At 29.9% G+C, this 27,973-nt stretch overlaps 1 protein-coding gene across 2 annotated transcripts; it reads left to right on the top strand.

Annotated features, from left to right (window-relative positions):
- The first annotated feature begins 83 nt into the window (after positions 1-83).
- On the top strand, positions 84-27,825 carry LOC129613454 (speract receptor). Of its 2 annotated transcripts, XR_008697320.1 has the most exons (19): positions 84-301; positions 1,670-1,908; positions 3,900-4,022; positions 4,316-4,502; positions 11,069-11,319; positions 15,289-15,360; positions 15,558-15,703; positions 15,849-15,996; positions 18,177-18,270; positions 22,156-22,340; positions 22,409-22,588; positions 22,747-22,851; positions 22,954-23,025; positions 23,562-23,733; positions 23,804-24,005; positions 24,062-24,872; positions 24,932-25,245; positions 25,370-25,597; positions 26,819-26,945. XR_008697320.1 is itself a non-coding variant. In XM_055527528.1 (18 exons), the coding sequence occupies exons 1-18, from the start codon at positions 109-111 to the stop codon at positions 27,006-27,008; spliced, it is 3,684 nt and encodes a 1,227-aa protein (XP_055383503.1). In that variant the 5' UTR covers positions 84-108; the 3' UTR covers positions 27,009-27,825. The 2 variants fall into 2 exon arrangements, 1 of the variants encoding a protein (XP_055383503.1); XM_055527528.1 differs by lacking the exon at positions 25,370-25,597 and having other exon boundaries at positions 26,819-27,825.
- Positions 27,826-27,973: the final 148 nt, after the last annotated feature.

Below are 27,973 nucleotides of genomic sequence, written 5' to 3' on the forward strand. Positions count from 1 at the left end.
AAAGAGTAAAATATAAAAACAAAAAATTTGAAAAACCAAAAAGAAAAAAGGACTCTTATACTTATTAAAATTGTGTGTGTGTGTGTATTTTATTCGTATTATCTTTTAATGGTTGCGGAAAACGTTATGAAGTATTCAAAATTTCATCAATTACATTTAAAATTATTATTTTTTAAATTTAATATTTTATTTTTATTTTCAATAATATTTAAATTAAATGTGATAAATTGTGATGTATTTACATTGGGTTATTTAACTGGTTCACAAAGACGTCCTGGAAATTTAGATTATCAAAGACCAGGTAAACAAAAAAAAAAATTTTAATTTTATGAATAATGAGTCTCTTTTTGCTTCATATAGCAATATTGTATCTATATATATATAGTAAATGTTGTTTGTTGCAAAATGTCCTCAAGGACTGTAAGTTCTTGTTATTAAATTTAAATTTTTATATACGGACAAAGGTATATTAGTAAATAGTTCTTTGTTATACTATTATCCTTTGCAATGTCATCTAATTTTATTCATTTTACAAAAAGTGAAAAATGTTTTTAATTTTGTATTCATAAAATATGATTATTTATACGAAATGAATCGTTGGAATTATTTTATAAAAAAATTTAAGAGTCATGTTGTATGAAATGATAATATCCGAGTGGAAAATGAAACAAAATAATCATGATTAAATAAAAAAAGACTTTGCACCATAAATTGGTTAAAATGTTTGTTACAAAAAGAGAAGGGGCGGCAATATTTTGGGCAAATGTGTTGGGCAGAGGTGCATGCCGTTGAATTTTGGGTGGGATTCAGCTTCGAAAGGGAGTGCCGGGCACAAGAGATAATGATTATGCCGTTGGAGCGCTGAATTCATTTTCGGTATTCTCCGCGGTAGTGTGAAAGCTACTCTGTGCTGAGAGCTAGGGCAAGTGTGGGCGTAGAAGGAAATGGGGGGCGACATACTGTTTGTTGGGAACTAACAAAATAATCAAGAGAGAAGGTGGTCAGTTCGCTGGTGAATTTTTCTGGGACTGGGGCAGGTCAAGAATCTTTCGGGAATTATGATCAAAAGCAAATTAAGAAAATTATAGGGTTGACCAAGAATATGTTAGGTTGGGTACAGAAGTCTTGTTGAGGTATTGCAGACTAAAAGAGTACTTAAGTATAGGGTGGGAGACCCAGTACACCTTATAGGAGAGAGTGACTCTCTCATTAGTAGGAGGGGGAAATACTGCGAGACCTCTCACTTACAGTGACGGAGTAGCGGTCTTTCGGGTGTTGTACAGCATGTCTCACATTTGGAAGTGGGGCACAATAAATTCTTATAACCTGTCGGTAACTTTAGTGAATTACAGTAAAAGGCTATTGCTGCTTTTACAAAAGTTCTCTGATTTTCTTTTTTTTTGTTTTTGCCATTCTGGCATTTCGAATGTGTGCTCTATATTACGGAATAATGCTGTCGATGAGAACACAATTTCCTTTTATTTTCTCATATCTAAAATTGAAAAGGATAAAAATATTATATTTATTATACATACATTACCTGCCCTCATACATACAATGTTGTTATATTTCCGGTTCATCCTACTCATTTGTCATATAGAAAGAAATTTTTTTTGTTTTTGAAATTTTCTTTTTATATTTTCCAATTTCTATATATGTATATATATAGGTTTAACAATATCGGGTGCAATAAGTTTAGCTATATCAAAGGTTAATTCAGATATATTAAAGGATTTAGGACATACATTGGAATTTGTTGTTGCTGAAACATATGGTGATGAAGTAATAAGTATAAGGCAAACAGCTGATTTGTGGACAAAACAAATTGCTGGTTATATTGGACCACAAGAGACATGTGTACATGAAGGTCGTATGGCAGCTGCTTTTAATTTACCAATGATTTCATATGTAAGCAAAAATTTTTGTTATCTATTTATTATTATTATTTTGTGGTTTATTCTTTAATACTTGTATTTTGTTTTTATGATCCTTTATACATGGAAAAGACCATAGAAAATGACCTAATAAAATATTTTGGCTATTTTTTAATATGCTCACATGTATGTACTTGTGTATCACAATATAAAATAGATTAATAGAAAGCAATTTGGAATATATAGAAAATATAGGAAATCAGGATATAATTTTATCAGGAAAAGGAAATGTACTATATGACTTTGTTAATTCCCTTTATATTGAAACTCGCATGTATATTGAATGAGAATGGTTATAGGTATAAAGCTCAAGGGGTTTTTACACAATATTTTTGTAATGTATGGGGATAAAGTAAACTAATCTTTTGGAAATCAAACGAAATTATGTTTATATTCAAATAAAAATAGACAAAATCAATTGGAATTGAGATCTACATACTATGAAGGCATGATTTATGATTGAATAGGATGATAATCATAAAGGAATTGTAATAGAAATAGCATAATAAAACTGAATAGAAGAAGGGAATAAATAAAATGTCCTTTTTGAAAGAAGAAATTTTTATCGATTCATAAAATCGATTTTAGACGATTTTTATGTATTTTTGCCTTTAATTCTCTTTATATAATAGCAAAATTAGGTTAAACTTTAAGAATGCCACTTTTATGTTTTATGTAGATTTTGTTTGATTCGATGACAGACATTAAGAAATTAATGTGACACACGCTAAACTGGAACACATTTGGCGGAAAATTTATTAATATTTTGTATTTTAGACGGCTTTGCAATTAGGTATAAGAAATAACAATAGTGTGGGTCCCATATGTTAGGAATTTAAATAATATTTTTTTTTATTGTAAACAGCCTTTGGGAGAAGAGAAGATTTATGAGATTTTTACATGAAAAATAAATATATTTATTTAAATAAGAAGATTGACATTAGAATGAGATAAGAAAATATTAAGAAGAAAATGGAGCAAATTTTGTTTTGAGTAGATAATGTGGTGGAATAATGTATAGAGCTGCGAATTTTAAGGGTAAAGTGTTGTCTGCCATTATTCGGGGGAAAAATATGTTTATTTAAATTCTAGTTTTTTTTGGATCTACATTCGTGATTAATTTTATGAGAAAGAATACTTTTATTGCTATACATTGTATTACTAAGAAAATTTTTAAAAAATTATTGAATAAATATGGAAAATATGCTGTGGAAGAGTTATTTTTTTCTTTATTTAATAAACAGTATAGTTTAGAGATAAATTTTACGATAGCAATTTTACGATTTTCTATTCTTTGAAATCATCTCCTACAATAGAGCTCAAATTATGTTAGCTATTAAATCAGTTTCGTAATATTATAAGAGAATGCACCATTGAGCCACTGCGAATGCTCAATTTATTGCACCAATAAGATTCCCGATAGGCGTATATTTGCAGTACAATGCATACCGCTGTATACCCAACATATACCAAACGGTCTTCATGAAAAAATCAAAATTCAAAAAACTTATTAATGTACCTAAAATTTTATTTGAAATTTCAAATTAAATCTTCTTCAAAAACTTCCCTTAAGCTTAGAACGCTCTTGTGCAACATATAGCTCATGTTTCGTATTACCAGACTAACTGAAAAATGAGTGTCCCACACATACAATTATTTAGTAGTATCAATACTAAGAAGTAGGGTCTCGACTCTAGAGTATCGACCGAAAATTGAGCCTCTCTAAATATTAATAAAATCGTTATCCCTACTCTATCTCTTTGGTATGTTCGGGAGGTAAGTTCATATACTCTCTTAAAAGGTTTTCGCCTCAGTTCGTTTTCTTCATTTGAAGGTATGGGTAATACATCATCATAAATATGAATGAGTCATAATGGGTCAGTTAATTGGAAAAATTAGCGTTTATCGTAAAATATTTTCAATTTCTCAATTTAATTTGCCAATATAACTTCTTGATTTTTTCAGTTTTGCACACATCGGGATACATCCTTAAAAAAAGATTTTCCAACATTTGCTAGAACCCGACCACCTGATACACAAATATCAAAGTCAGTTGTATCATTACTTTTAGCCTATAATTGGACTGAAGTAAGTTTAAAAAATTCATTTAGAACTACTATCCTCACTTTTGACTTATAAATCACAAAGTTATTAACCAGCTTTTGTTCTAGAAATTTCTATTACTATAGAAAGAATTCAAATTTTCATTAATGTTTTCGATCTGAAGAATATTAAGACTTTGTGATTTATAAAAGAAAAAACCAAACAAACCAATAACGTAAAAACTAAAAATCATTATTTTTCATTTATCCTCTTTTTTCATTTCATCATGATCCTGAACTTCTACAAAATATAATTCCTGCATGCTGATTTATGGATAGGTAACATTTTTATATTTAAATTCTGCAAATGAAGAATATGTTCCAGTTGCTGAGACAATTGTATCGATTTTAAAATTGAATGGTGTAAATGTAAGAGAAATTGTAACATGGAAAACAATTTATCATCATGGTTTTATGGAGAATCCATTTGATGATATTGTTGAGAAAACATTTTCAAATACAAGGAGTAAGTATTTTAATATCATAAGTTTTTGCATATTTTATTTTAATACATATTTTTAGTATCTAGACTCTAGATATTTAATATACAAATTATAAACATACGTGAGAAAAATAACTTGTTATACTTATTTTGAAAAAAAATATCTGAGAACGTACATTTAAGGATCTACGTACAAATACCTAAGGATAAATGCTCTACTATCATAGATGTTGGGTATTTAATAAGTAAAAAAAAGCACACCATCACTTCTTAAATTACAATATGAAAAAAAAATATTATCGAGATTATCTTGAAAAATATCTTAATAAAATGTTAGGATTAGTATTTAGATTACACCATGTATATAAATATTTTTATATTATATATATAAATTCCAATAGTCAAGGACGATCTGAGTTCAATGATATCAAATAAAATATTCAAAGATCATGGAAAGGAGTTTTCGTTTCTTAGGATTTCTACCTTTTGTATTTTGTTCTATTATAACTAGTATGGTTAAAGATGATTTTTTGGGTTAATAGTGGTTTGGTTCTTTGAATATTTTGGGCTGTTACACGCAATGATTCAAGACTCTATTTATTTGAATGTTAGTGTATTTTATGTAATTCTAATTATTAAAGAAATCCTAGCAAATCAGATAGATTTATTTATATATTGTGACACTATAGTGGAGTTGAAAATCAAAAAACCAAATTTTTTAGGAAATTTTGCAAAATTCCTATTTGTAAAGTCGACTATTTGTAAATTAAATTTGGAAGGATCTAATACTTACTATTAACAAAAGCAAAATTTTCTTAAAATATTGATATTCTGGGCTATGGCGCCCGGCCATAATGGGAACTACCGTTGGGTTGACTATGTCTCTCTTATTCTTTTATTCGCGATTGCCTCTGGTTAGGGGGAGGAGTTCATTCGAAACAACTTAGTGTAGAGATCTCTTTTCACCTTCTGGAACACTGGAACGTATTTTGACGATGGTGGTCACAATAAACCAGGTTTTAAAATGGCTAACAGGCAATTTGATATCAAGTAGGTGCATCAGCAGCGATAAAGGTGTTAAAATGGCAGACGTCTAATTCTACAACAGTCCGGGATTGCAAGTTATTTCTCAATGAGATGATTTCGGTTGCGGGATGAGCTCGCTAGGCAATGTGTATACTTTGGAAGACACATTAACCAAACCCTAGTGGTGAGTGCCTTTTTGATTTTTTATTACAAAATAACTTAGATGTCGCTAATAGGCGTAACGAACCGACCTTCATAAACGCGATACGTAAGGAGGTCTTGGACCTTACGATATGTAGCCCCCTTGTGGCCTCTTTGGAACTGGCACGTGTCTGAGTGGGTTTCCACAGTGACTTGGAGGAGGGTGAGGGTGGTATTCATACCGAAGGCCAATCGCCTTGACACTCACCCGAAGTCATACCGGCCTTGCGGCCTTTCTGGATGTTGAGGGGGCCTTCGACAATACCTCTTTTGAGTCAATAATGAGGGCGGCTGCAAGAAAGGGAATTGAGGCCCCCACTCTGAGATGGATCGGGCTCCCGAAATATTGCTGCCAGGGTGGGAGACGCCAAGATTACGGTGCGGACCATGCGTGGTTGTCCGCTGGGAGATCCTATCTCCCTTGCTCTGGTGCATTGTGGTGGACAGGTTGCTGTACAAGCTGTCTTATAGCGGGTATAATGTACACTACGCTGATTATCAGGCCGTTGTTGTGAGGGGCCAGTACGATGATGTCGTGGCTGACCGAATGCAGGGTGCCCTAGACATCATACGGGACTGGACGCAGGTGGGGGGCCGTGGCATTAACCCGGAAAAGGCAGTCGTTGTACCATTTTTAGGCGACTGAAATTTAATGTGCGCCCGTTGCTCCGGGGGGCCACAAACATTGGGCCTTCCAAGGAGGTCAAGTATCTGGGAGTAATCCTAGACCAACGACTAAACTGGGGGCCTCATCTTGATGGAGTCATAGTTAGGGCTACCCGGGCTCTATGGGCTTCGACGAGGCTATATGGGAAAACGTGGGGTCTTAGCCCTAAAATGGTATGCTGGACTTACACTACAATTGTTCGACCAATTGTAACTTATTCTTCTGTCATATGGTGGCACAAGGCTGAGCAGGCGACGGCGCGGGCTGCTCTCACTCGATTGCAGCGCCTCGCATGTCTTGGCATAACTGGTGCCCTAAGAACGTGCCCAACGACCTCGATGGAGGTTCTCCTGGGCTTGGCTCCGCTTCATATTCACCTAAAGGGGGAGGCTATGAAGGAGGCACTGCGGATAAGGTAATTCAGGGAACCAAAGCCGGGTGATCTTAGGGGTCATCTAAGCATCATTGCGGAGATCGGTAGCCTACATGACATGGGGATCCCTTGGACTTTGATATGAGGAAGAGGAACATAGTGAGGCCATATGTTGTAGATCTAGCTGAAAGGCGGATCTGGGACGGAGGGGGGGACCACAACTTGGCCCTGCGGCCGTGGTCTTCTATACGGATGGATCCAAAACCAATGAAGGGGTGGGCGTAGCTGTGTATAGAGAGGGCGTAAGCATATCAAGGGTCCTCGGATGCTGCCCATCGATATTTTAGGCTGACACATATGCCATAGAGTTATGTGCTCTAGAATGTATCAGAAGGAACATAAGAAGTAGCAGGATTCTTATTATGTCGAACAGTAGGGCTTTTCTCGGGGCCCTCTTGTCAGATGTAGTGGGATCGAGGCTGCTGAAGGAATGCATTGACGTCCTTGGCGTCCTGGCCAGGCACAACAAATTGACCTTGATGTGGGTGCCGGGACACTACGGGGTGGACGGGAACGAGAGAGCTGATGCTTTTGCCAGGGAGGAAGCAGCGGCTCCCTTCATTGGGCCGGAGCCATGCTTTGGGGTGCCCAAGACACCGGTCTTGCGTATCCTCAGTGAATGGGAGAAGCGGGCCAGAGTTGAACACTGGACAGCTGCCTGGGCCTGTCGCACTCTAGGAAAGTTGTGCGTCCCCTGGGACTGGGGGGCAGGATCTGACTTTGCTCAGTCGTCCAAATTTGAGAACATTAGTGGAGGTTCTCACTGGACACGGCCTCACGAAGGTCCACCTGAAAAGGATGAGCAGGGTGGCGGATGAGGTCTGCCGTTTATGCCTGGAGGAGGACGAAACCATGGAGCACTTGCTGTGTGAGTGCGAGGCGGTTGCTCGCCTGCGGCTGAGGTGCTTCGAGCGGGGCTTTGTGGCCCCGGGGAGGATCTCGCAGCTTGATGTGGCTGCCATACTGCGGTTTGTCAGGGGCCTAGGAATTGGCCTAATGTAGGAAGATAGGAATCACAAAAGATCCTATGGGTCGACGTGAGTGGGGCCTGGGGCCTCGGTCCCGTGGAGGAAAAAAAAAAAACTAACCTTGCCTCCTACACCAATGAGACGAATTATATTCGAATGAAAATACAAATGTTACAGCATAGAATTACACCTTCGTTATACACTTCGCTTTTTACATTACGTAATTTAATATGCATGTAGGAATGTTTCACATCTTTATGTTTTCCCTTATTTTATCCTAAGGATATTCATAATCCCATTTTGCTAAAAATAAAAACGATTTTGGTTATTGAAATGTGCTTACAATTATGGTTTTAGAAATAATGTAATTTAATTTTATAAAGTTTTCCACAAAAAAATTAAAATATTTTGTGGAAAAAATTAAAATATTATTTTTTTAAATTTATGAATTTTAGAAATCATAATACACTGTGATATACCCACAATATTACAATCCTTGAATAATTCACAAACCACAAAAAATTATTCAACTTTAAATAGGAATAAAATTATTTAAATGTTTTGTAGAATTTCGATTATAAGTGAAATGTTTGGGAGATTTCTGCATTCAGTCCCAGTACTAAATAAATTATTAGATTCGGAGTGGAATCCTTTATGGTATACATGAGTACATTACATTTATCCTCTTTATTTAATTTTATTTTTATTATTACATTCCCTTGGTGTTGAGTATCCGACTGACTATGACTTCAAATGCCACCGATTCCATCAATTAATTTTAATAAATGTTCATAACAATCTGATTCGCTTCATTCGTAAGAACTTGTGAAAAAATATTGTTCAGAATTAAACACACTGGACTCTCCTCTTCAAAGTGCAGAAAAAGCGGGATGTAAGCAACCACTTAATCCAGCCTTGCTGTCTTTTAATGATTACATTATTGTTACTCTGACACTCTATCACAACACTAATGGAATTTAAGACAGATTTTTGTTCTACGTCTATCAACAGTTACAAAACCATTAACATAAAAACAGCATGTTTAAATCACAAAGCAATAAATTATTTTTTATAAATAAGTATTTTTCTAGGGAAAATTTTGCCAAGATAATTTTATATAAAAAAATATTTTAATATGAAATATGTATGTAAATTTAGCCATTTTATGTAATTTATAACAACTTAACAAGACTATACTAGAAGATTAATAACATTATGGTTTAATTTATTTGTTTGTTTTCTATTTTTAGAAATGAAAATCTAAAAATAAAATTTTCTTCCTTGCCAAGTTATTAAATTAAGGAATCATAAAAAAGCGAATTCCTTTGAATTTAAATGTAAAAATATTTATTTACATACATATACACATAAAGTTATAGAATATTATTAATAAATTAGAATGTTGCTATTTATACCTTCGGCTGTTATGGCAATAGAAAATTAATTATAAATATATAAAAATTGCATATATTTAGGCGAAAAATTAAGACTTTCGTCGATAATAATATTTTTGTAAAAATTAACAATTATTCTTACACTTTAAGAAGTTACTCGTATGACGTGCAGGTAATTTGTTACTTACTGTTATACGACAACATTTATGCTTTAATCTGAGTATCATTTCCGGATATGTATATGCTGAGAAGGTCGAATATATAAACCCTGCTTTAATAATAGCAGCAGTTACTCTACTCTCATAATTTTTTGTGTCAGAGTGATAGCAAAATGGCGACAATTATTTTTTGTGATAGTTTGAAGTACCGCTCAGCTTACTTTTTTTATTGTTAATACAACTTTGACGTGATGTCTGACCGTCATCAGATAATTTCAGTTTTATATGTTAAATAGTCATCAGATCTTACCGTAGTTTTAATCTTAGATTTTGTCGTCGCAAATTGTGTAAGAAACACTTTTTCAATTCAATTTTTTACTAAATATCTTTTATAATCCTGCTTATTTTTAATCGAATTTCCAATTACAATATGCTTTAACAACTGTTGTATTTATTTACATGGCTATTATATTTTGTTCTTATATTGCATTCATTATATAAACGCCTAATATAATACATACAATTCACAAATATTTAGTTAAAAATAATTCAATAATGTGCTTAAAATAATAATTTTTATTTTCCATTGAAAATCTTCTGAAAATTTTTGATTTTAAATTGTTGAAGTAACTAAGAGCAAGAGTAACAAACGGAAATATATTGTTATTTAATATGCCAAAGCAATGTGTTTGTTTGCATTTCGATTGTTTACGACTCACAGGAAGAAATTATATAGATTTAATAAATTATATTGCAAATAATTGTACGTACATACGTATGTATGTTATACAACCACGAAATTTCAAAACAATAAAATTTTATACATATGTATAACATATAAATGTAAAATTTGTTGTTTGTATAAAATATAATATGGGGAATGTTATACGTATCCACGAATTATTAATGCATGTAGCACAGACGTTTGTATATTGTGCACACTTTTATATTTAAGGAAATACAATTATAACAATTTTAAACTGAAAAATTTATTTTTTTTTTTGGTTGTTGAAAGAAGCATAACTCTAGATTTATGAATGTAATATTATAAAATAACAGTACAGTTAATTTAATATTGAAAATGTTAAATTTAAAGAAACTGGAAAATGGAGTGCTCGGGCACTATCAGTAATATGTAGTAACATTCATACAGTTCCTAAATTTGTAGTGATAAGATTACTAAATCACTACTAACTTATAGATGTTCACTCGAGAGTTAACAAATAATTACAGGATGAAAACTTTCCATACTACCGCTTATTTCCTGAAATTTCCATAGATTTCCTAAAATCTGGAGGTGATTTTCACTCAACTCCTCAAATATCCTACATTAGTGGAGTTTTGAGGTACTAATTTGCGAAATTAGTCCTTAAAAAGTTTTCATCAAAAATTAATTTATTTAGATTTCTACTAGATACGGTTCTGTGTTCAACAGCGATGCTTTATTTTCATCCAATCACAATAATTATTTCTTACAATAAGAGCGAACTTCAACATTAAAATTCTTCCTCGGTAAAAATATGAATTTCCTTTTTGCTTCCTTTCTAAAAAAAAAAACTGGTTTGTATTGAAGATATCGTACTCGTCTACAAAAATATATCCTTGTTCTTATAAAATTATTCTTTATTAAAATTAAATTATTGTACACAATTCTTAATAATTTCATCCGATTAATTTTCTTTGTTTTTTTTCTTTTCTTTTCATAATTTCTCATTTCATATTTTATGAACTCTATACATTAAGTTTATATAATTCTTGGACATTATTATGAGCATTTAGGTTTAATGTTGGCTCTCTATAAAAAAGAACTTCTTCAGAGTGGTGAATATTTCGTTGTTGGTGTTGATATAGAACAATATGATAAATCAGAACCAGAAAAATATTTAAGAGGATTATTATTAGAAACGATTGATAAAACAGTAGAAGAAGCTTACCGTTCATATATGGGTATATTTCCATCAGCTTCAAATAAATTTGAAGAATTTGCAAAACAAGTAAGTATACAGAAATTTATTGCCTTTATATACAACAATATTAAATGTGAGTTAAGCCACAGTTTTAAAATTATATTGATTTAATTACAATAATAATTGATATATAAAAAATATAAGGAACTTGCTCTACAATCGATAAATATTTATACACAAAAATATTCCAAATATCGGAATTAATAACTTAAGCATTGTTCCCCCTCAATTTTATTCTAATTGAAGTCAAAGAGAGAGATTATAAAAGAGTGTACTCGATCATTCCTTAAAAAAATTTTACGAAATTCAGTAATAATTATCTTCCTCTCTTTCCAACAGTTATGAAGCAATTAAATTCGATTAAATACAAGGAAGAAAATTAGCTTTGAAGATTGATCCTTTAATATGCCTAATGAGGCAAAATTAACACGAAAAGTTAAAAAATCAAAATAGAATAATTAAAATTCCATTAACTAGTTTTTGTATTTGGGTTACCGCATATGTTAAAAATGCGATAGTTTGTATAAATTTTAAATTTTATTGACTTAATTGACTGTTCCACAAGTGTGTTCGAGTACTTGCTTTCTGAACCTAGCCTGTTCCTTTGGAAGAGTTACTTTAATTTACAGTTCGATTCGTCATTTCAATAAATAACAGCATTTTGTTAATTAGCATGGTTATTTCTCTAAAGTGGAAAAGCTCTCTTAAGTCCCCTTTCTTCGAGAGCTTCACTATCAAACTCTTCTGTCAAGACGTTGAAATTTCCTCATCTGGCCCCACAGTATGTAGGACTTACAAAAGTTCTGCGACAGTCAAATCGAAACTGCAGAAAATGTTTAAAGGGTGGCAAGTTTTTATCAAGGCTTTCAATATCTTCTTCCTTTTTCTTTCGTTAGAAAAACAGTTATAATTGAAAACACTTACAGGATAATTTTAATAAAAATTTTTCTCCTTATAATTTCTTTAATTTTTTCCTTTTCCAACATCCTCAACAACAAATTTCAAACATCTTTAGTTTATGAGTCTGTATTTAATTACCACTTTTTGCTTCCACTATATTATAAAAATATTGTGTGTCATATAAGAGAAGTTCAAGAAACGCAAAATTATTAAAGGGAAAATATAGACAATAACCTTCAAGAGTGAGACACGAGACAGCAAATATTTGAAGTACAAATTAAATTAATTAATAAAATATCTTTAACTTTGATAATGTTCTTAAAGTTTAATAATTATGAAGAAAGTTGTGGAGCTCATAAGCAATTATAGAATTCTTTAATTAGGTTAAGACAGATTTTTTGAATTTTTGACAATATATGCAATGGTTTCTTTCATGATTGCATTATGAAGACTTTAATTTTTGATTCGCTTAAAGTTTACAACTTCTTAAATATTTTAATGCCAAAATACTGAGTTTAATACTTGTTAATATTTTGAAACATTTTGAAATAGAATTTAAATATAGATACTTGAAAACTTTATAAAAATAATTTGCTGTGTCTGCAATGTTGCCGGAAAAGTACGACTTATTCCAAATTTACCTAGCATGCAATCGGAACAAAATAGAGCTTAAGAACAAAAATATCAAAGAGGCCATAAAATCAATCTTTAGCTGAAATATGCCTTCATGAAGTAAAGAAGGAAGTCTTTGTTTGTTGACATATGTTACTAAAAAGTTACGGAAGACTCTCCACATTGTCTCATATTGTGAAAAAGCTTTGCTTAAACTAAACTTGAACTTTTTCTAGTTGCGTTTCTGCATGGTTTCGATAAAGCTCTTGATAACAACCCAGTCCATCAAACTAAATATTGTTGTTGGGCAATACGCCCATATACACGCAAATATCTGAAATCTGTGCAATTCTTGTTATATCTTAGACTCTTAATGACTTAAAATATACAGGAATCTTATAATATATCTCGAATATATTTATAAATTATAAAAACTATAAAATAGACGCATGTGTTTTTAATTCACCCAAAAAGACATCTAGGACAATTTAAATGGAAATTGTAGAAAAACTTTCCTTTATGAAATATTTATAAAGATGAAATAAAAAAAAAAACAATTTTTAATATAAAAAGTTATTATTACTAAAATATTGATTTCGAATAATAATTTTCAATATAAAACATAGTAAAAATAATTTTGAAACAAAAACAATATACAAAGTCAACAAAAAAATCTGCCAATGCTATTCCTATACATTTGTTGTTGTTGAGATATTACAAGGATGATAACTGATATCCATTTTACTATTGAGATAAGAATTATCAAGAACAATAGAAATTGTAAGAAAAATGATAACAATAATGGTTCTTGTGTTGTTTTATTACTCGAATTCTTGAAATTAAATGGTCTTGTTCCTTACAATGGGAGGCACACGGTAAATTATTTGCCTGCCATCAAATAATTTGGACAATTAGTTGAATTTAGAATAAGACTTTTAAAATCCGAAGGAACTATAATGAATTCGAGGGAATTATAAACAGTGGTTGCTAAATCGTGGGAAATTTCACATTTTGAGGGAAATATTGAGGGAAAGCCTTGAAGAGAATATAGGAAAAAGCCAAAAATTACGAGAAATTCAATTGAAAACTTTCCATTAACGCAGCAGATGAAAAAAATGGTTAAGTATGTATATTATGTTTAAAGACAATGCTAGATGTATGGGTATAAACAAAAAATTTCTTAAAGGGAAATTATATGGGAAAAAATAAGGTTTGGAAAAGGGAAATATAGGAATTTTTGAATTAAAGGTGGTAAATTGAGCAAGAAAGTATTGGCAGCACTGGGTAAGCGAATTGTTTTTTAAAATCCTTAGCTCGATATTTGACAAAAATACTTAAATGGAGAGATAGTACATATTTTATAAAAAATCAAATTTCTTGAAAATTATAAAATATCGGCAAACTACTCCCTGCTCCAGCAACAATTATGATATTTTCAGTTTGTTGACCTTTCATATATTGCTTTTGATACAAGATTTATTACAAATTCTATATTTTATGAAGCGGAACCAGAAATTCGTATAAATCAAAAATCTATAAAATAAAATTGATTTTTTATAGTTCTAAAAATTATCGATTTTTTTATTTATTTAAAAAAAAAATTAGACAGGTTTATAGTATTTAAAATATAGGGACGAAGTATGTGAGTTGCAAAGTGGAATTTTTAAATTTTCAGTGTTTGTATAGGAACTATGAATAACCATAGATTTCAAGCATAAATACAAATGTACATCCCTAACCTGTTAATAAAGTATTCACTGTCTATAAATTGAAAATTTTATTACCGGTCAACACTGCATTCAAAAAGAAGTGCCTGGGGTTATATTAAATATTACATAACTATTTTACATCAATCAGCTTTACCCATCTTCGAAAATTGGGCTGCTATAGTCAGAGTCGTTGGTATAGCTACTGGAGGGGCCTTCCAAGGCTTCGAGAGGCTAAGGAGCTTCTGGGAAATTATAACCAGGGGCTCTTTAGGAAAATAATAGGGTTTGGCAAGAATCAGGTAAGAAGACTGAGCCTAGAAAGTGAAGGTGTTTGCAGGTATTCCTCAGAGTCCTCAGCACAAGAGAAGTCCTCAGCATACCTTCTGAGGAAATACGGGGCCCTCGCCCGCATGAGAGGTTAGGCACTGAGAAATTACGTGCTCACTCCGGTGGAGCTTCGGTTTGCCGACCCTTCATAGTTGCTCGAATTCATCAGAAGGATGGGTCTCGAGGGGGTGTTGTAAGGCTTTGTCCCCCACTTAGTTAGAGGGCACAATAGACCTAAATTTTCTGGTTGCGGTAAACTGTTACCCATTCTTTGCAATCTACAATCCACAACTGGGCTACTATTAATGCAACCAAGCATTTCATGTTCGGCATGGTAGTGTTATCTCTTCACAACAAATTTTTCAATTTCGACTTATCAAAAGAACTCTGATAACATGTTTCTGCTATAAAATGGCTCTAACATATTAATTTTATTTTTTTATTTTAGGTTAATAAATATATGGAATTACCGCCATTCAATTTTCCAAATCCTTTAGGATATTTTGGTGGAACTAAAAAGGTTCGTATGTACTATGTGTTATGCTTACTTGTTTTTCCTTATTTTAGCTCATTAAACTGTTCATTCAAGTTTCTCGTTTTCAATTTTACCATCATTAATATGTAAAAGTTTAATGATTAATGATGATTGTTTTCTTTTTCACACATACATGCAAACACATTTTTACCTTCTTATATAATTTTTGTTCCATTTTTTAGATTCGTGCTGAAGCAGCATATCTATATGATGCTGTAAATTTATATACAAGTGCTTTAATAAAAGTTTTATCAGTTGGTGAAAATCCTAGAAATGGTACAGCAATTATTGATGCAGTCAAAGGAACAAAATATTTAAGTGCGATGGGGTATGAACTTTTAATTTATCTTTTTCCTTTTGTTCTTTGATTTTTGTATAAATTTTTATTAAAAAAAATTATTTTAAACATTTATTAAAAAAATGTACAATTATACTGTAGATGAGTAAATAAAATTGAAATTTTGTCTTTTTAGATATCACGTTTATGTTGATGAAAATGGTGATGCAGCTGGAAATTATACGGTGCTAGGTAGAAAATTATTTCGGAATAATAAAAATAAGACTGTTTATGGATTAGTGCCGATTGGTACATTTAGTGCACCAAAAAAGGATGTTCTTCCAGTAAGTATAATAGCTGAGAAATTTTGATATTGTAGTTGTTATTATTATTCATATTTTTTCAGTTGTTCACATAATTCATATAATTTTAGCATTAGTAATTAGGAAGAGAGAGTTTTGAGCCGCAAAAGCTGTATTTTTAAAATTAATTTGCAGTAAATTTTTATTATTAACAAAGTTTTAAACAAAATTAGGATCAAATATACTTATTAGCTTCAGTGTGGTGAGTCTGCTCGTCCAATCTATCCGTTCATCAAATGTTTACAAAACTTCTATATACCCCTTCAAGTAGGAAAAAAATTCCATCGTGCTCTTCTAGGCGATAAATTTTAGAAGTCTGCAATTTTAATAGTCTGTAAAAATTAATAAGTGATTTTCTATCTATCTTTCCCCCTTTAAAATCAATGCTTTTCAAAATTAGCAATTCATTTCAGTTTTTGGCTCCTTATTTTTCCGAAACTGAAACTCTTTTTAAATTTGTACGAAAGTAAAATATATTTTATCTTTACTCACCTAATTACTCCGAAAAATGAAACGTTTCGTTGATGCTTCCCTCAATTTTCGTTTTCATCTCAAAATTAAAATTTTTAAATTAAATGAGGCAAAAAAAATGCTTTCTTTGATCTTTAATAAATAATATTTTTTCTCTCAGTCTGATATTGAATATTAAATTTCCGCTGTAATTTCCGGACCATAAAAACTAAAAATGATAGCTTTCGCTTAGTTAGTATTAGAAAAGCAATAACTTTGCCAACCAATATATTTAATTATGCTATATTAAATGCTCTTATATTTTTCTGCAATAGCTTTACAATGTGCATTAACCTAATAATTTAATTATTTAGTGTAGTTTACACCATTACATTAGAAAATATTGTAATTTGTAACAACAAGAATTTTGTACTGCACAATACAACAATGTCCTTTTGTACTTGCTTTCGCTATAACACACAATATATAGTAGAGCGTTTACTTATATACAAAAATTTTAATTAATATAAAATTATTTATTTTCATAATATTTTTGTTATTTTTTTTTAATATTAAAAAATTTCATTTTCTCGTCATTATATTGGTAATTTATTTATTTTGTTTATTCAATACCCGTTTATTATTTATTTATTTATGCAGACTTTAATGTATACATGTTGCTTATATAATTATTAATAAATATTTTTTCACGCTTTGCAATTTAAACTAAAAAATGTAAAAAAGGGACACATACAGGTAATACGAAAAATTTTAATAAAATTTTTTACACCCGATTCTATTTTTACTTTAATAACTTTAAATACCGTTTAATTTGTTGTTCATATTGCTGTGACAGTGTAATACTGTGCGATTGTACTGCAGCGAGAGTCGTTCGAGATATAGCACAAATGTCGTTGTCACAATTGTGTTAATAGATTGTAAGCGATAGCGACATCAAAACAAATCTTTTATATCTTTTACTAGTTGTATTAATTTTTCAATTTCTTCTAAATCAATGGATTGAATTACATTTTGACAATTCGTGCGACTGTCGCGGTTGCAGTGTCACAATAATGTGAAGAGCCCATAAAGCTTATGTAAGAAATTGTATAGGAATAGCCTGAAAGTATGCTACATTTTTAAGTTATTTGTAGTTTTATTTACAAAATTTAATACTTGCTTGGACTAATCTTGTATAATAAAAATTTCTATGAGAATTATATTTGTATATGAAAAAAGCAACTTGCAATATTGTTTACAAAATTGGGTTTAGAAAGGCTTAGCTTCTCTTCTAATGCTAAACTTTTCTAATAAAATTTGCTAATTATAGGTTTTCACGATAACTAGATTGTACAGCATACAACTGGGAAAGTTATTGTGAAAGCAACAAATTTTACATGTCAACATACACAGAAAGAAATTAATTTCCCCTTGAAATGAAAAAGACTGTCTCTAAAAGTATTCAATTTGTGCGCAATATTTTAATATAAAATTAAATTACAAACAATGTATAGAGAGGAAAAATAGAATCAGGTGTATCTATATATAAAGAATATCAAAAAAGCAAGAAATAGATAATAGATTTTAAATGAAATGTTAATTAGTTTAAAATCTGTACAGATGCACGTACATGCATACATAAAATAAATTAGGTGTTAATGTTATTACCAATCTAATCCTCGTTCTCTCTTCTCTTCTTCTATATATTACAGGATTTAAATCTTTATCGTGAATTCAATTGGGTTAATGGATATGGGCCACCTGTTGCTGAACCTCCATGTGGATTCAAAGGAGAAAAATGTATAAGTAAGTTAAAAAGAATTGTTAAGAATTTTTTATATAAAAAATTTAATGAGAAATATATTATGTATGTACCATTTAAAATGTATAGAATTTATTTTGTACATTTTGAAATTAATTAAGCTATATGACCATATGGGTATAGGTGGTAATGCATACATGTACGTAAAGTGAGGTTAAATCTATTATTATGTGTAAAATGTGTGGCAAATCATACACGTTTTCTAAACAAGGATACAATTTGTAAATAATTTAAGAAGATTATTAAAAACTTTGGGTAATTAAGATTTTAATTACTAATAATATTTTGGAGGTGAATTCATTAGTATTCATGGTTATAACATTTTACGGAGTGAACAAAAATAATCGGATATTTTTAATTAAAATATAATCTTGTATACGATTCCAATATTATTCTACAAATTATACTATATTTTGTAATAATCAGGTTTATTATAAAATAGTTAAGTGTAAAGGTTACAATATTGGAACCAAAGTTGCATAATTATTGTATCATTCCATTTTTAAACAATTCCAAAACCATAAATACTGAATCTTTCAGAACAACAGGGCTTGCACATACGGGGTGGCTATATAGTTTTCTAACCCGACGGGGATAAGGAGAGGACGAAGGTATTGTTGGAGTATAATTTAAGACTGATCTCGGTATATTGGTGGTGGTCCTGACGGAACATTTGGAGAAAATGGAAAAGAGTCTGGGAGTCGCCATAACGGATATCTATGAGGGATTTAAAGATACTATGGAGTTGAAGGACATGGATCATGGTCTTTGTGCTTCTTCGTCTCTGATGAAGAGGAGACGCATCTTGGAAGCCTTCTTTTATGACTGCTTAGAGAAGGTACAGGGGAAATTTTCGGTGCGCCTCTTGATATTCATTAAAGAAGTTAATTGCTTTCAATAGATGGTTGGAGAATTTTACTTCTTTCGAAAAGGTTCGTTTGCATGGGCGCTTGTCGAATGTTTAATTTGAGGATTATCGATGGAACGGGATTTTCGTGAGTGGACGGGCGTCCCTTCTCTTACTCTACACTCATTTTCCGTTATTCAGAATTTACGATCTGTTTCGCAGTTTAAGTGTTTAAGTGTTTTAAAACAGATATCGTTCAATGGAAGCTCGCATAAAGTCATTCAATAATTTTAAAGCACCTTACCCATTTTGCCAATGAACATAGTCGGTTTAATAAATAAAATTTTGTTTAAAAAAAATTTTGTAAATTTTTTCATTTTTCTTGGTATCTAAAATTAGAATTTTTATATTGTGCCGAGAGCGTACATATGCATGAATAAATTTAATATTCCTGGTTACATATTTATTACAATATTTAAAAAAGAAATATAATCAATAAAATTTCAAAGAAGCTATCAAACATTGTATATATACAAATTTTATAGATTTTCAAATTTTTTGGTATCCAAGACGCCATACAATCGAATTAGAATAAGAAAAAAAAAATTTGTATATTTTTCAATTTAACCCTTTTATTTGGGTTTGCAATCAACTTAACATAGAAATATTTTATGTTTAATGGAATAGGCAAAATTTATAAATAAATTTTTTTTTTTCGGAATTTTGTTTTTGAATACTTTAATGGAAGCTAATATTATATACGCAATGTTTATCATTACAATAAAAAATAAAAATAAAAGGATGTTACAGGAACAGCAAATCTGAACCCTTTTATTTGTTTTGGGGTAAAATATTTTTTTATTAAATTTTATGTGTAACAAATTTAAATTTTAATTTTATTTGGGATTTCAATGTGAAAACGGAAAGATTCCATTCTCTTTGTTAAAAATGCTGGCAAAAATAAATTCAAGAATTATTTTTTCCACTTAAAATGTGAGAATTTTTCACTGAAAACCAATTGAATCGTGTAAAATTTTTCATAATTATTTGAGTATATGATTTGATCGATAAAAATTTTTTGATTCTAATAAAAATTTATTTTCAGAATAAAATTATTTTTAAATTTTAAAATTTTTATTAAATTGTGAATTTTTAGGGTAATCGCTACCATTTTTCTCTTTTGAAAACTTTCCAATATTAAAATTTAACACAATTAATTCCCCTTAAAAATCAAAATGGCAATATTGTGTGTCAAAAATATTCAAAATTTATTTTATTTACTATACCCTCAAATTTATTACCAAAGGAAATAAACTTATTTCTAGTTATAAATGAGAAAAGGTAGAGTTGACCGTGTCAACCCTGAGATACCCATTATATAGTTTCAATAGTTTCCATATTATATTATACGTGTTAAGAAATTTTAACTAGTTTTATCAAATGTAACAGCCCTAAATAATATAATAAAATATCTGCTTGTATAAAATTTCATTTGCTGTAGATTTTATTGTTTCTGAGCCTAATAGCTTTTAAAGTTGTATGGTAGATATCTGAACTACTGCCTCGACCGCATCTAATACACATAGCGTTCTGGCATTTACTATATAAGAAACCATTTTAGTATCTCAATTATGATGAATTCATATAGATACAGTCAAATCGGCTCAGAATTTCAGCGCTGATTAAAAACATATATGGGTAAACTGGTGGGTAATATACGGGTAATAGAAGATTAACTTTAAGATTTACAAACAGAATGCCAAATTTATAACATCCTTCGAACATACATCCGTACAAGTATTTAAAATCTTATTTAAAATTATCATGTCCTTTAAATCTTGCAAGAATTACTTTCTTTCTCACACATTTGTTTATAAAAATACTCACATAATTTCAAGATGTATTATAGCCTGTTATAATTTGGTATACCATTAAGGTATGAGTAAGTAGTATTTTTATAAAATATATTTGGTTACAAATATAGTTCATTTAAGGTATTATAATTTTTATTCTTATATTATTGAAGGTATTGAATGATATTCAAAATATTTAAAATTTTTTGTATAGTCTGGTGTTTAATCAGGAGCGAAGCTGGGAGGAGCATAGGACTGATACATAATATCCTAAATAACTATGAACCAGTTTCTTGCACCATTGAATTTTCCTAGATAGGTGACGAGCCTATGATGTTCCGTATTCAAAATATTTAAAATATTCTAAGCAATTACGTTTTACTTTATATAAGTACGTGTTGCCAGATGTTCATTAACAATATGCTGAATTGATTTAAAAATATTGAGAGAACATTGTTCAATTAAACTTGCTTTCAGGCCACTTTTTAAGTGATGGAAAAATTGAAATTTTTAGTTGTTGTTATAGCCTCTATATAAAACTAAATCCTTTACAAGACATACGTACACCTTGTGTAATTGTTATGCAAATACGTAAAAATTTTAAAATATTTTCAATTTTAAAATACATCATCTATAATCCAAATAAACACATTAAAATTTCCATACCAGAATCTATTTACATTTACGATTCTATATGCAAATTTCAAAATGTACGTTGCTTGAACTACAATATAATCCTTAAAACATTTTCCTATATTAGGTACCTGTAAAATATGCAAATTTTATTTCCATTATCGTTGCAAAATATTTCAATTCATCCGATTCGATTAAAAGCAGTTGTGCAGGCAAAATAGAAAATTGTTTTCTACATTCGTGAAACAGAAAATATTATTAGTTTCCTTTTAACTGGTAACCGGAAGAAAGTAGATTATAAAAGCATTATTAAATGCGTGGCATACCTTCCATACGGTGTGGTAATGACCCGTGTACAAAAGAGAAGGAGGGCGCAAAATTCAGTTCAATAGTTCTTGAGCCTTTTACAGATCAATGCAAAACAATGTGCATTAAATACCAATAACCTTACCAATATATAAATTAAATATGTGTGCCTTATTTCTTTGGTTACCTCAGAATATGAAAACTAAAATATTTCCTATTTTTATTTTTAGGTTATACTGGTGAAATATCTGCTGGTATTGCTGGTGGAGCATTATTACTTTTAGGTATAATATCATTGGTATTATATCGTAATTGGCGTTATGAACAAGAATTAGATAGTCTATTATGGAAAATTGATTTTCGTGAAATTCAAATGCATGAAAAAGAAGAACAAACTGGTCAAAAGTTAACTAGGGTAACGTACACTCAGTATAGAATCGTACAGCTATATTAATAGTATTAATTTATGATTTGTATTTTTAGTCAACACATCCACTAATACGAACTAGTCAAGTTAGTTTAAGTTCAAATCCAGATGCTGATTTTCGTTATTCAACAATTTATACACCAATTGGTCTATATAAAAATCAATTGTATGCAATTAAGAAAGTTCCAAAAAAAAGTATTGATATAACGAGAGAAATGAAAAAGGAATTAAAATTGGTAAGAAAGAAAATTAATTACGATAAGACTTGGACTTATTCTTATTAATTTTATTTTCTAATTTTGAAATCGATGAATATCGAATTTTGTGGCGTTGTGGTACTTAAATGTGGCACTCACTTATCGATATACTCTTTAAAATTTTACAACCAAAATAGTTGAGAGATTCCCGACATGATAATATATGCGCTTTTATTGGAGCATGTACAGATCCACCAAATATTTGTATTATTAGTGAATATTGTACAAGAGGAAGCCTCAAAGTAAGTGTTATATTATTCATATGAAATTATGATTAATGAAAGAATTTTTGTGTTATTTATTAATCAATATGTTTTTGATACAAACTCTGAACTCTTGTGTAGGATATTCTTGAGAATGAGGATGTTAAATTGGATAACATGTTTATAGCATCAATGGTAGCTGATATTATTAGGGTGAGTATAATTTTCGTGTTTTTATTAATCATTCATGAATAGTAAATAATTCACAATTCATGTATTAATCAAGTTTGTTTTCTCTTCCATTATTCAACAATAAACACAAATGAAGTATTTCTTCCATTGAATAAATAATAAGAAGTGTTGTCGTGTGTCTATTAAATTATTAGGTATTGAAAAACTGGAGCTTAATGAAATGCTTTAGCATTCTGTCGTATATGGGAATAGAAATGTCGTTTGAAACGTATAGCACATTTTCCTTTAACTGTTTTATCTTATACATCTTGTCAGAGTGTGTGTGGCTGTGAAGAATTACGCCACACGTATATTGCAAGTTATCATTAACAGTTCTTTGTACAATATTGTATCAAATTATTTGCCTTTTTTCAGTCTCAACTGATTATCATGATTATCAATCTACTTTTGAAAAAACACGACAACACTAATATTTTCCTTTTGATTCACATCCTACTCAATTTTATATTTACACTCATTTAATAAAAACATTGAAATTCTCTTTACATGCATAACAGGGGGTCATTTATTTACATGAATCCCCCATAAGATATCATGGAGCATTATGTACATCGAATTGTTTGATTGATTCAAGATGGGTGGTAAAAATAAGTGATTTTGGTTTATTTGCATTTAAAAAAGGAGCTGATGATGTTTATGACAACCAAAATATGGTAGTCAAATGTTCAAGTAATTATTTAAATTTATTTTACAATGTCAAAATAAAATATTCTTAATTAATTTAATTTAAAATACCCAGAATTGTTATATAGAGCTCCAGAATTATTACGTCTTGGACCGCCATCATTAGTTCCTGGAACACAAAAAGGTGATTCGTATTCATTTGGAATTATTTTATATGAAATGCATACTAGACATGGTCCATTTGGAGAAACTGGTTTACAAACAATGGAATGTCTTAAAAAAGTTTTGCAACCACCAGAATTAGGAGCACCATATAGGTGAAAAATGTGTTTTAAAAATTTTCTTATGAAAATATCATTAAAATATTTTGTAGACCATCACTGCAACCATTAGAAACGTCGTTTGATTGTGTACGAGAATGTTTAAAAGAATGTTGGCAAGAAAGACCAGAGGATCGTCCTGATTTTAAAACGATACGAACACGTTTACGTCCATTACGTAAAGGAATGAAACCGAATATATTTGATAATATGATGTCAATGATGGAAAAATATGCCAATAATTTAGAAGCATTAGTTGATGAACGTACCGATCAATTACAAGAAGAGAAAAAGAAGACTGAAGCTCTACTATTAGAAATGTTACCAAGACCAGTTGCTGAACAATTGAAAAAGGGAAATAAAGTTGATCCAGAAAGTTATGATATGGTTACAATATATTTTAGTGATATTGTTGGATTTACATCAATGTCAGCTGAAAGTGCTCCATTACAAGTTGTAGATTTTCTAAATGATTTATATACATGTTTTGATTCAATAATTGGAAATTATGATGTTTATAAAGTTGAAACAATTGGTGATGCATATATGGTTGTATCTGGACTACCAATACGTAATGGTGATTTACATGCAGCTGAAATTGCATCTATGTCATTACATTTACTTGGTGCTATATCAGAATTTAAAATAAGACATAGACCTAATGAAAAACTTCTATTAAGAATTGGTATACATTCAGGTCCTGTTTGTACTGGTGTTGTTGGTTTGAAAATGCCAAGATATTGTTTATTTGGTGATACAGTTAATACATCATCAAGAATGGAATCAACTGGTTTACCATTAAAAATACACTGTAGTATGCAATGTAAAGCTTTATTAGATAAATTAGGGGGTTATACATTAGAGGTAAAAATATAGAATTTCCGAAGCAATTCCAATTTATTAAAAATTTGTTTGTTTTTAAGGAACGGGGTCTAATAGCAATGAAAGGTAAAGGTGAACAAAAAACGTATTGGTTATGTGGAGAAGATGAAGACTATCGAGCACGTCGAACTTATGAACGTGGTCAACGAAGAGGCTCAAAAGCATACTGTGCTCGTAATCAACAGTATGGTATTTTTCAACAAAATAATCTCTTGCCACCAGAGACTGGTATCAGATCATCATTAAAAAATAAGAACATTCCAAGAAGTACTTTAACACGATCATCTAGTTTAGAATCACCGAAAAAGTTAAGGTTTGCAACTGGAAGTCTTCTGGAACATCATCGCTACCATAGGTATGAGAATATTCTTACCACTTTTAAGATTAATGTGGAATTCGAAATATAATTTGATATCATTTTTTTTTTTCTTTTTTTTTCGTTTCATTTTTGCTTAATTTTTTTTTGTTTTTTTTTTTAGCTTAAATACGCAACTTATACGCATTGACTAACGCTGCTATTATATTTTAATTGCTTAATTTAAGAAGTATAATAAATTATTAACAAATTCAAACAATGTGATAAAAAATTCCCTGTGATCCTCAAATTAAATTATTTACTCAGATAGTTTTGGGAATCAATTTGCTATTTTGTGCAATACCTTAAGTTTTTTATGAAGTTTTTGATGAAAAACAAGAATTTGAAAAAGGTGACTTATGCAGAATTTTAGAAATAAAATAGAATTAATTTAGAAATTTAACAAAAATGTGGTTTCCACAGCAGTTTCTCGAAAAATTAATTTTTTTTTCTGTGCGGTGAGTGGAATACTTTATGATAGGTCGAATGGGTTTGGCCACAGGTTTCGTTGCAGTGTATGCATTGGGTATTCCTAAATTCTTCAGTTTTCTCCACAAAACACAGACGAAAGCCCACTATTAACAATGTAGTATTAAGCCTCAAAATTTATACTCCCAAACAAAATATCCAAATCGGGTATCAGTTTCGCTCTTTCAAATTAACGTGATTATTGTTCTGGCATAATCTATCAGTTTGGAGAACATTCTACATTGCCACTACAGTCTTTTAGTATCCTGCGGATATTTGGTTCAGCTTCAGTTCTTCAGCAATGTCGCAGTTTGATTTTCTATTAAATAGCAGCTCAATATTTTTTGTTTTTCAACTAGATAAAAGCGTGTTATAACCGTTCTTCTCTTGAGTTGGCAATGAAATAGCTGCTGCTATATAGTTTCCTTTTCTTTACGAAATGTAATAAAAAAATTTTAATTCTGTAAAAATTATATTGTGGAACTTTCGAATACTCTGCAGCTTCCTGATTTATAGAGGTTTAGTTATTGCGCCTTTGCGTCTTTACATCCATTTCGGTCCATGCTTACAATTTTTATTAGTGTTTAATATTAGCAGGCACCACTTGCTGGTTCACACAGCAAGATTTACCAATTAATTTAAAAAAAAATCAAATAGAACCAGCCTTTAATAAAATCAGCCTTTCATAGTACTTAAAAACTGAACTTTGTTATGGTGTTAAGGAAAATTTTTAAGAGAGCATTAAAGCAATTTTGCAGCAAAACAGAAACAATAACTGTAAATAAAAATAGCTATTTACGCGGCTTTTGCTTTTATTTTGCAATAATTTTAAAACATAATTTTTTTTTTCGGTACGGTTCGAAATATTTTTTAAATAATATTGATCATTTATTTTATAAAATTATTATAAAAATAACTTTTAATTACTAAAATTAGCTTAACATTGTGAATAATGAATAATGACAATCGCATTTGACACTTAAATCAATAAATTCAAAATTTTACTAAAACAGAAAACTGTACAAAAAAAAAACAAAATATTAATGCGCAATCAAAACCATACATATGCATATGCACTTTTGTTTTTTCTTATTATGTATTTTAGCGAAGATGCTCTCCTGGAAGGTAATTCTGAAACTAGTCCAAGAAAATCAAGTGGAGGCTCAATATCAGGATATGAAGATGTAACAGCATCATGTCCAACAATTGATGAAACTTGTATTAGAAATCAAAGACGACCAAGCTCATATCCAAATGTTACTACACCTTTACTATTAAATCATGTCGAAACTTAAATTTATTGTGAATTTATAGCCAAACTGAGAACAAAAAATCTAATATATAATAATAAAATTAATGTAAATTATATTTAAAATAATTGTATATGTAAGTTATAAAAAAAATCTAGCTTGTTTTTTTTTTTGTATATTTGTGAATGTGTAAGTGTTATAATTTTATTTATTGTCGTTAGTTTTAAATAACATTAAAAATTAAAGCATATACGAGTAAATCAGATTTTATTTAACAAATGAGTTCGAACCTCTACCAACTATGACCAATTTCCACCCTAAATTTTAATTCCTACTATACGACGGAAGAAAATCAAAATATTCAATTGTTGTCAGTTGAATGACATTCATATTGTGTAAATTGCTAGTATTACTACACACATTCACAATCAACTGTTATATTCTGAGGTTTATTGTCATTTGTGAAATAAAATTCAGTATAAAAAATATATTTTTTTCATTTATTAATATTTCATTGATTTTTAGACATACATAAATAAAATTTTTAATTTTTTTTTTTTTTTTGATGTGATGTTTTTTTGTAAGTAAATTAATTATTTTTAAGGTCAAAGACCAAAATTTATTTTATTATTTAATTAGAATTTAAATAGTACTATTTATGTCAAAGAATAAGCTTTAAGCTCAAAATAATATTTGAAATTATGGGAGTCTACCAAAATGCAGATCTAACGTCAATTTAACTTATTCAGCAATCAATTGAATAAGTCAATTTGACGTTAAGTTTACATTTTAGTAGGCGTCTTATGTATTTACTTAATTTAAAAAGAAAAAATTTATGTTTATAAACTAGTTAAGGCTAGTGCTTAAGTCAAATAAATTTATATTGTTAAAATAGAAAAAAAAAATTCAAACATAATTAAATTATTTACATGTTTTTAAAAAGTTTGTTATGTACGTGTGTGTGTATACTTATTGAGATGACATTATAAATTATTATTGTAGTCTAAATA

The sequence above is a fragment of the Condylostylus longicornis genome, unplaced genomic scaffold (genome assembly GCF_029603195.1).
Source record: "Condylostylus longicornis isolate FDR11 unplaced genomic scaffold, ASM2960319v2 ptg000084l, whole genome shotgun sequence".
Classification (NCBI taxonomy): Eukaryota; Metazoa; Arthropoda; class Insecta; order Diptera; family Dolichopodidae; genus Condylostylus; species Condylostylus longicornis.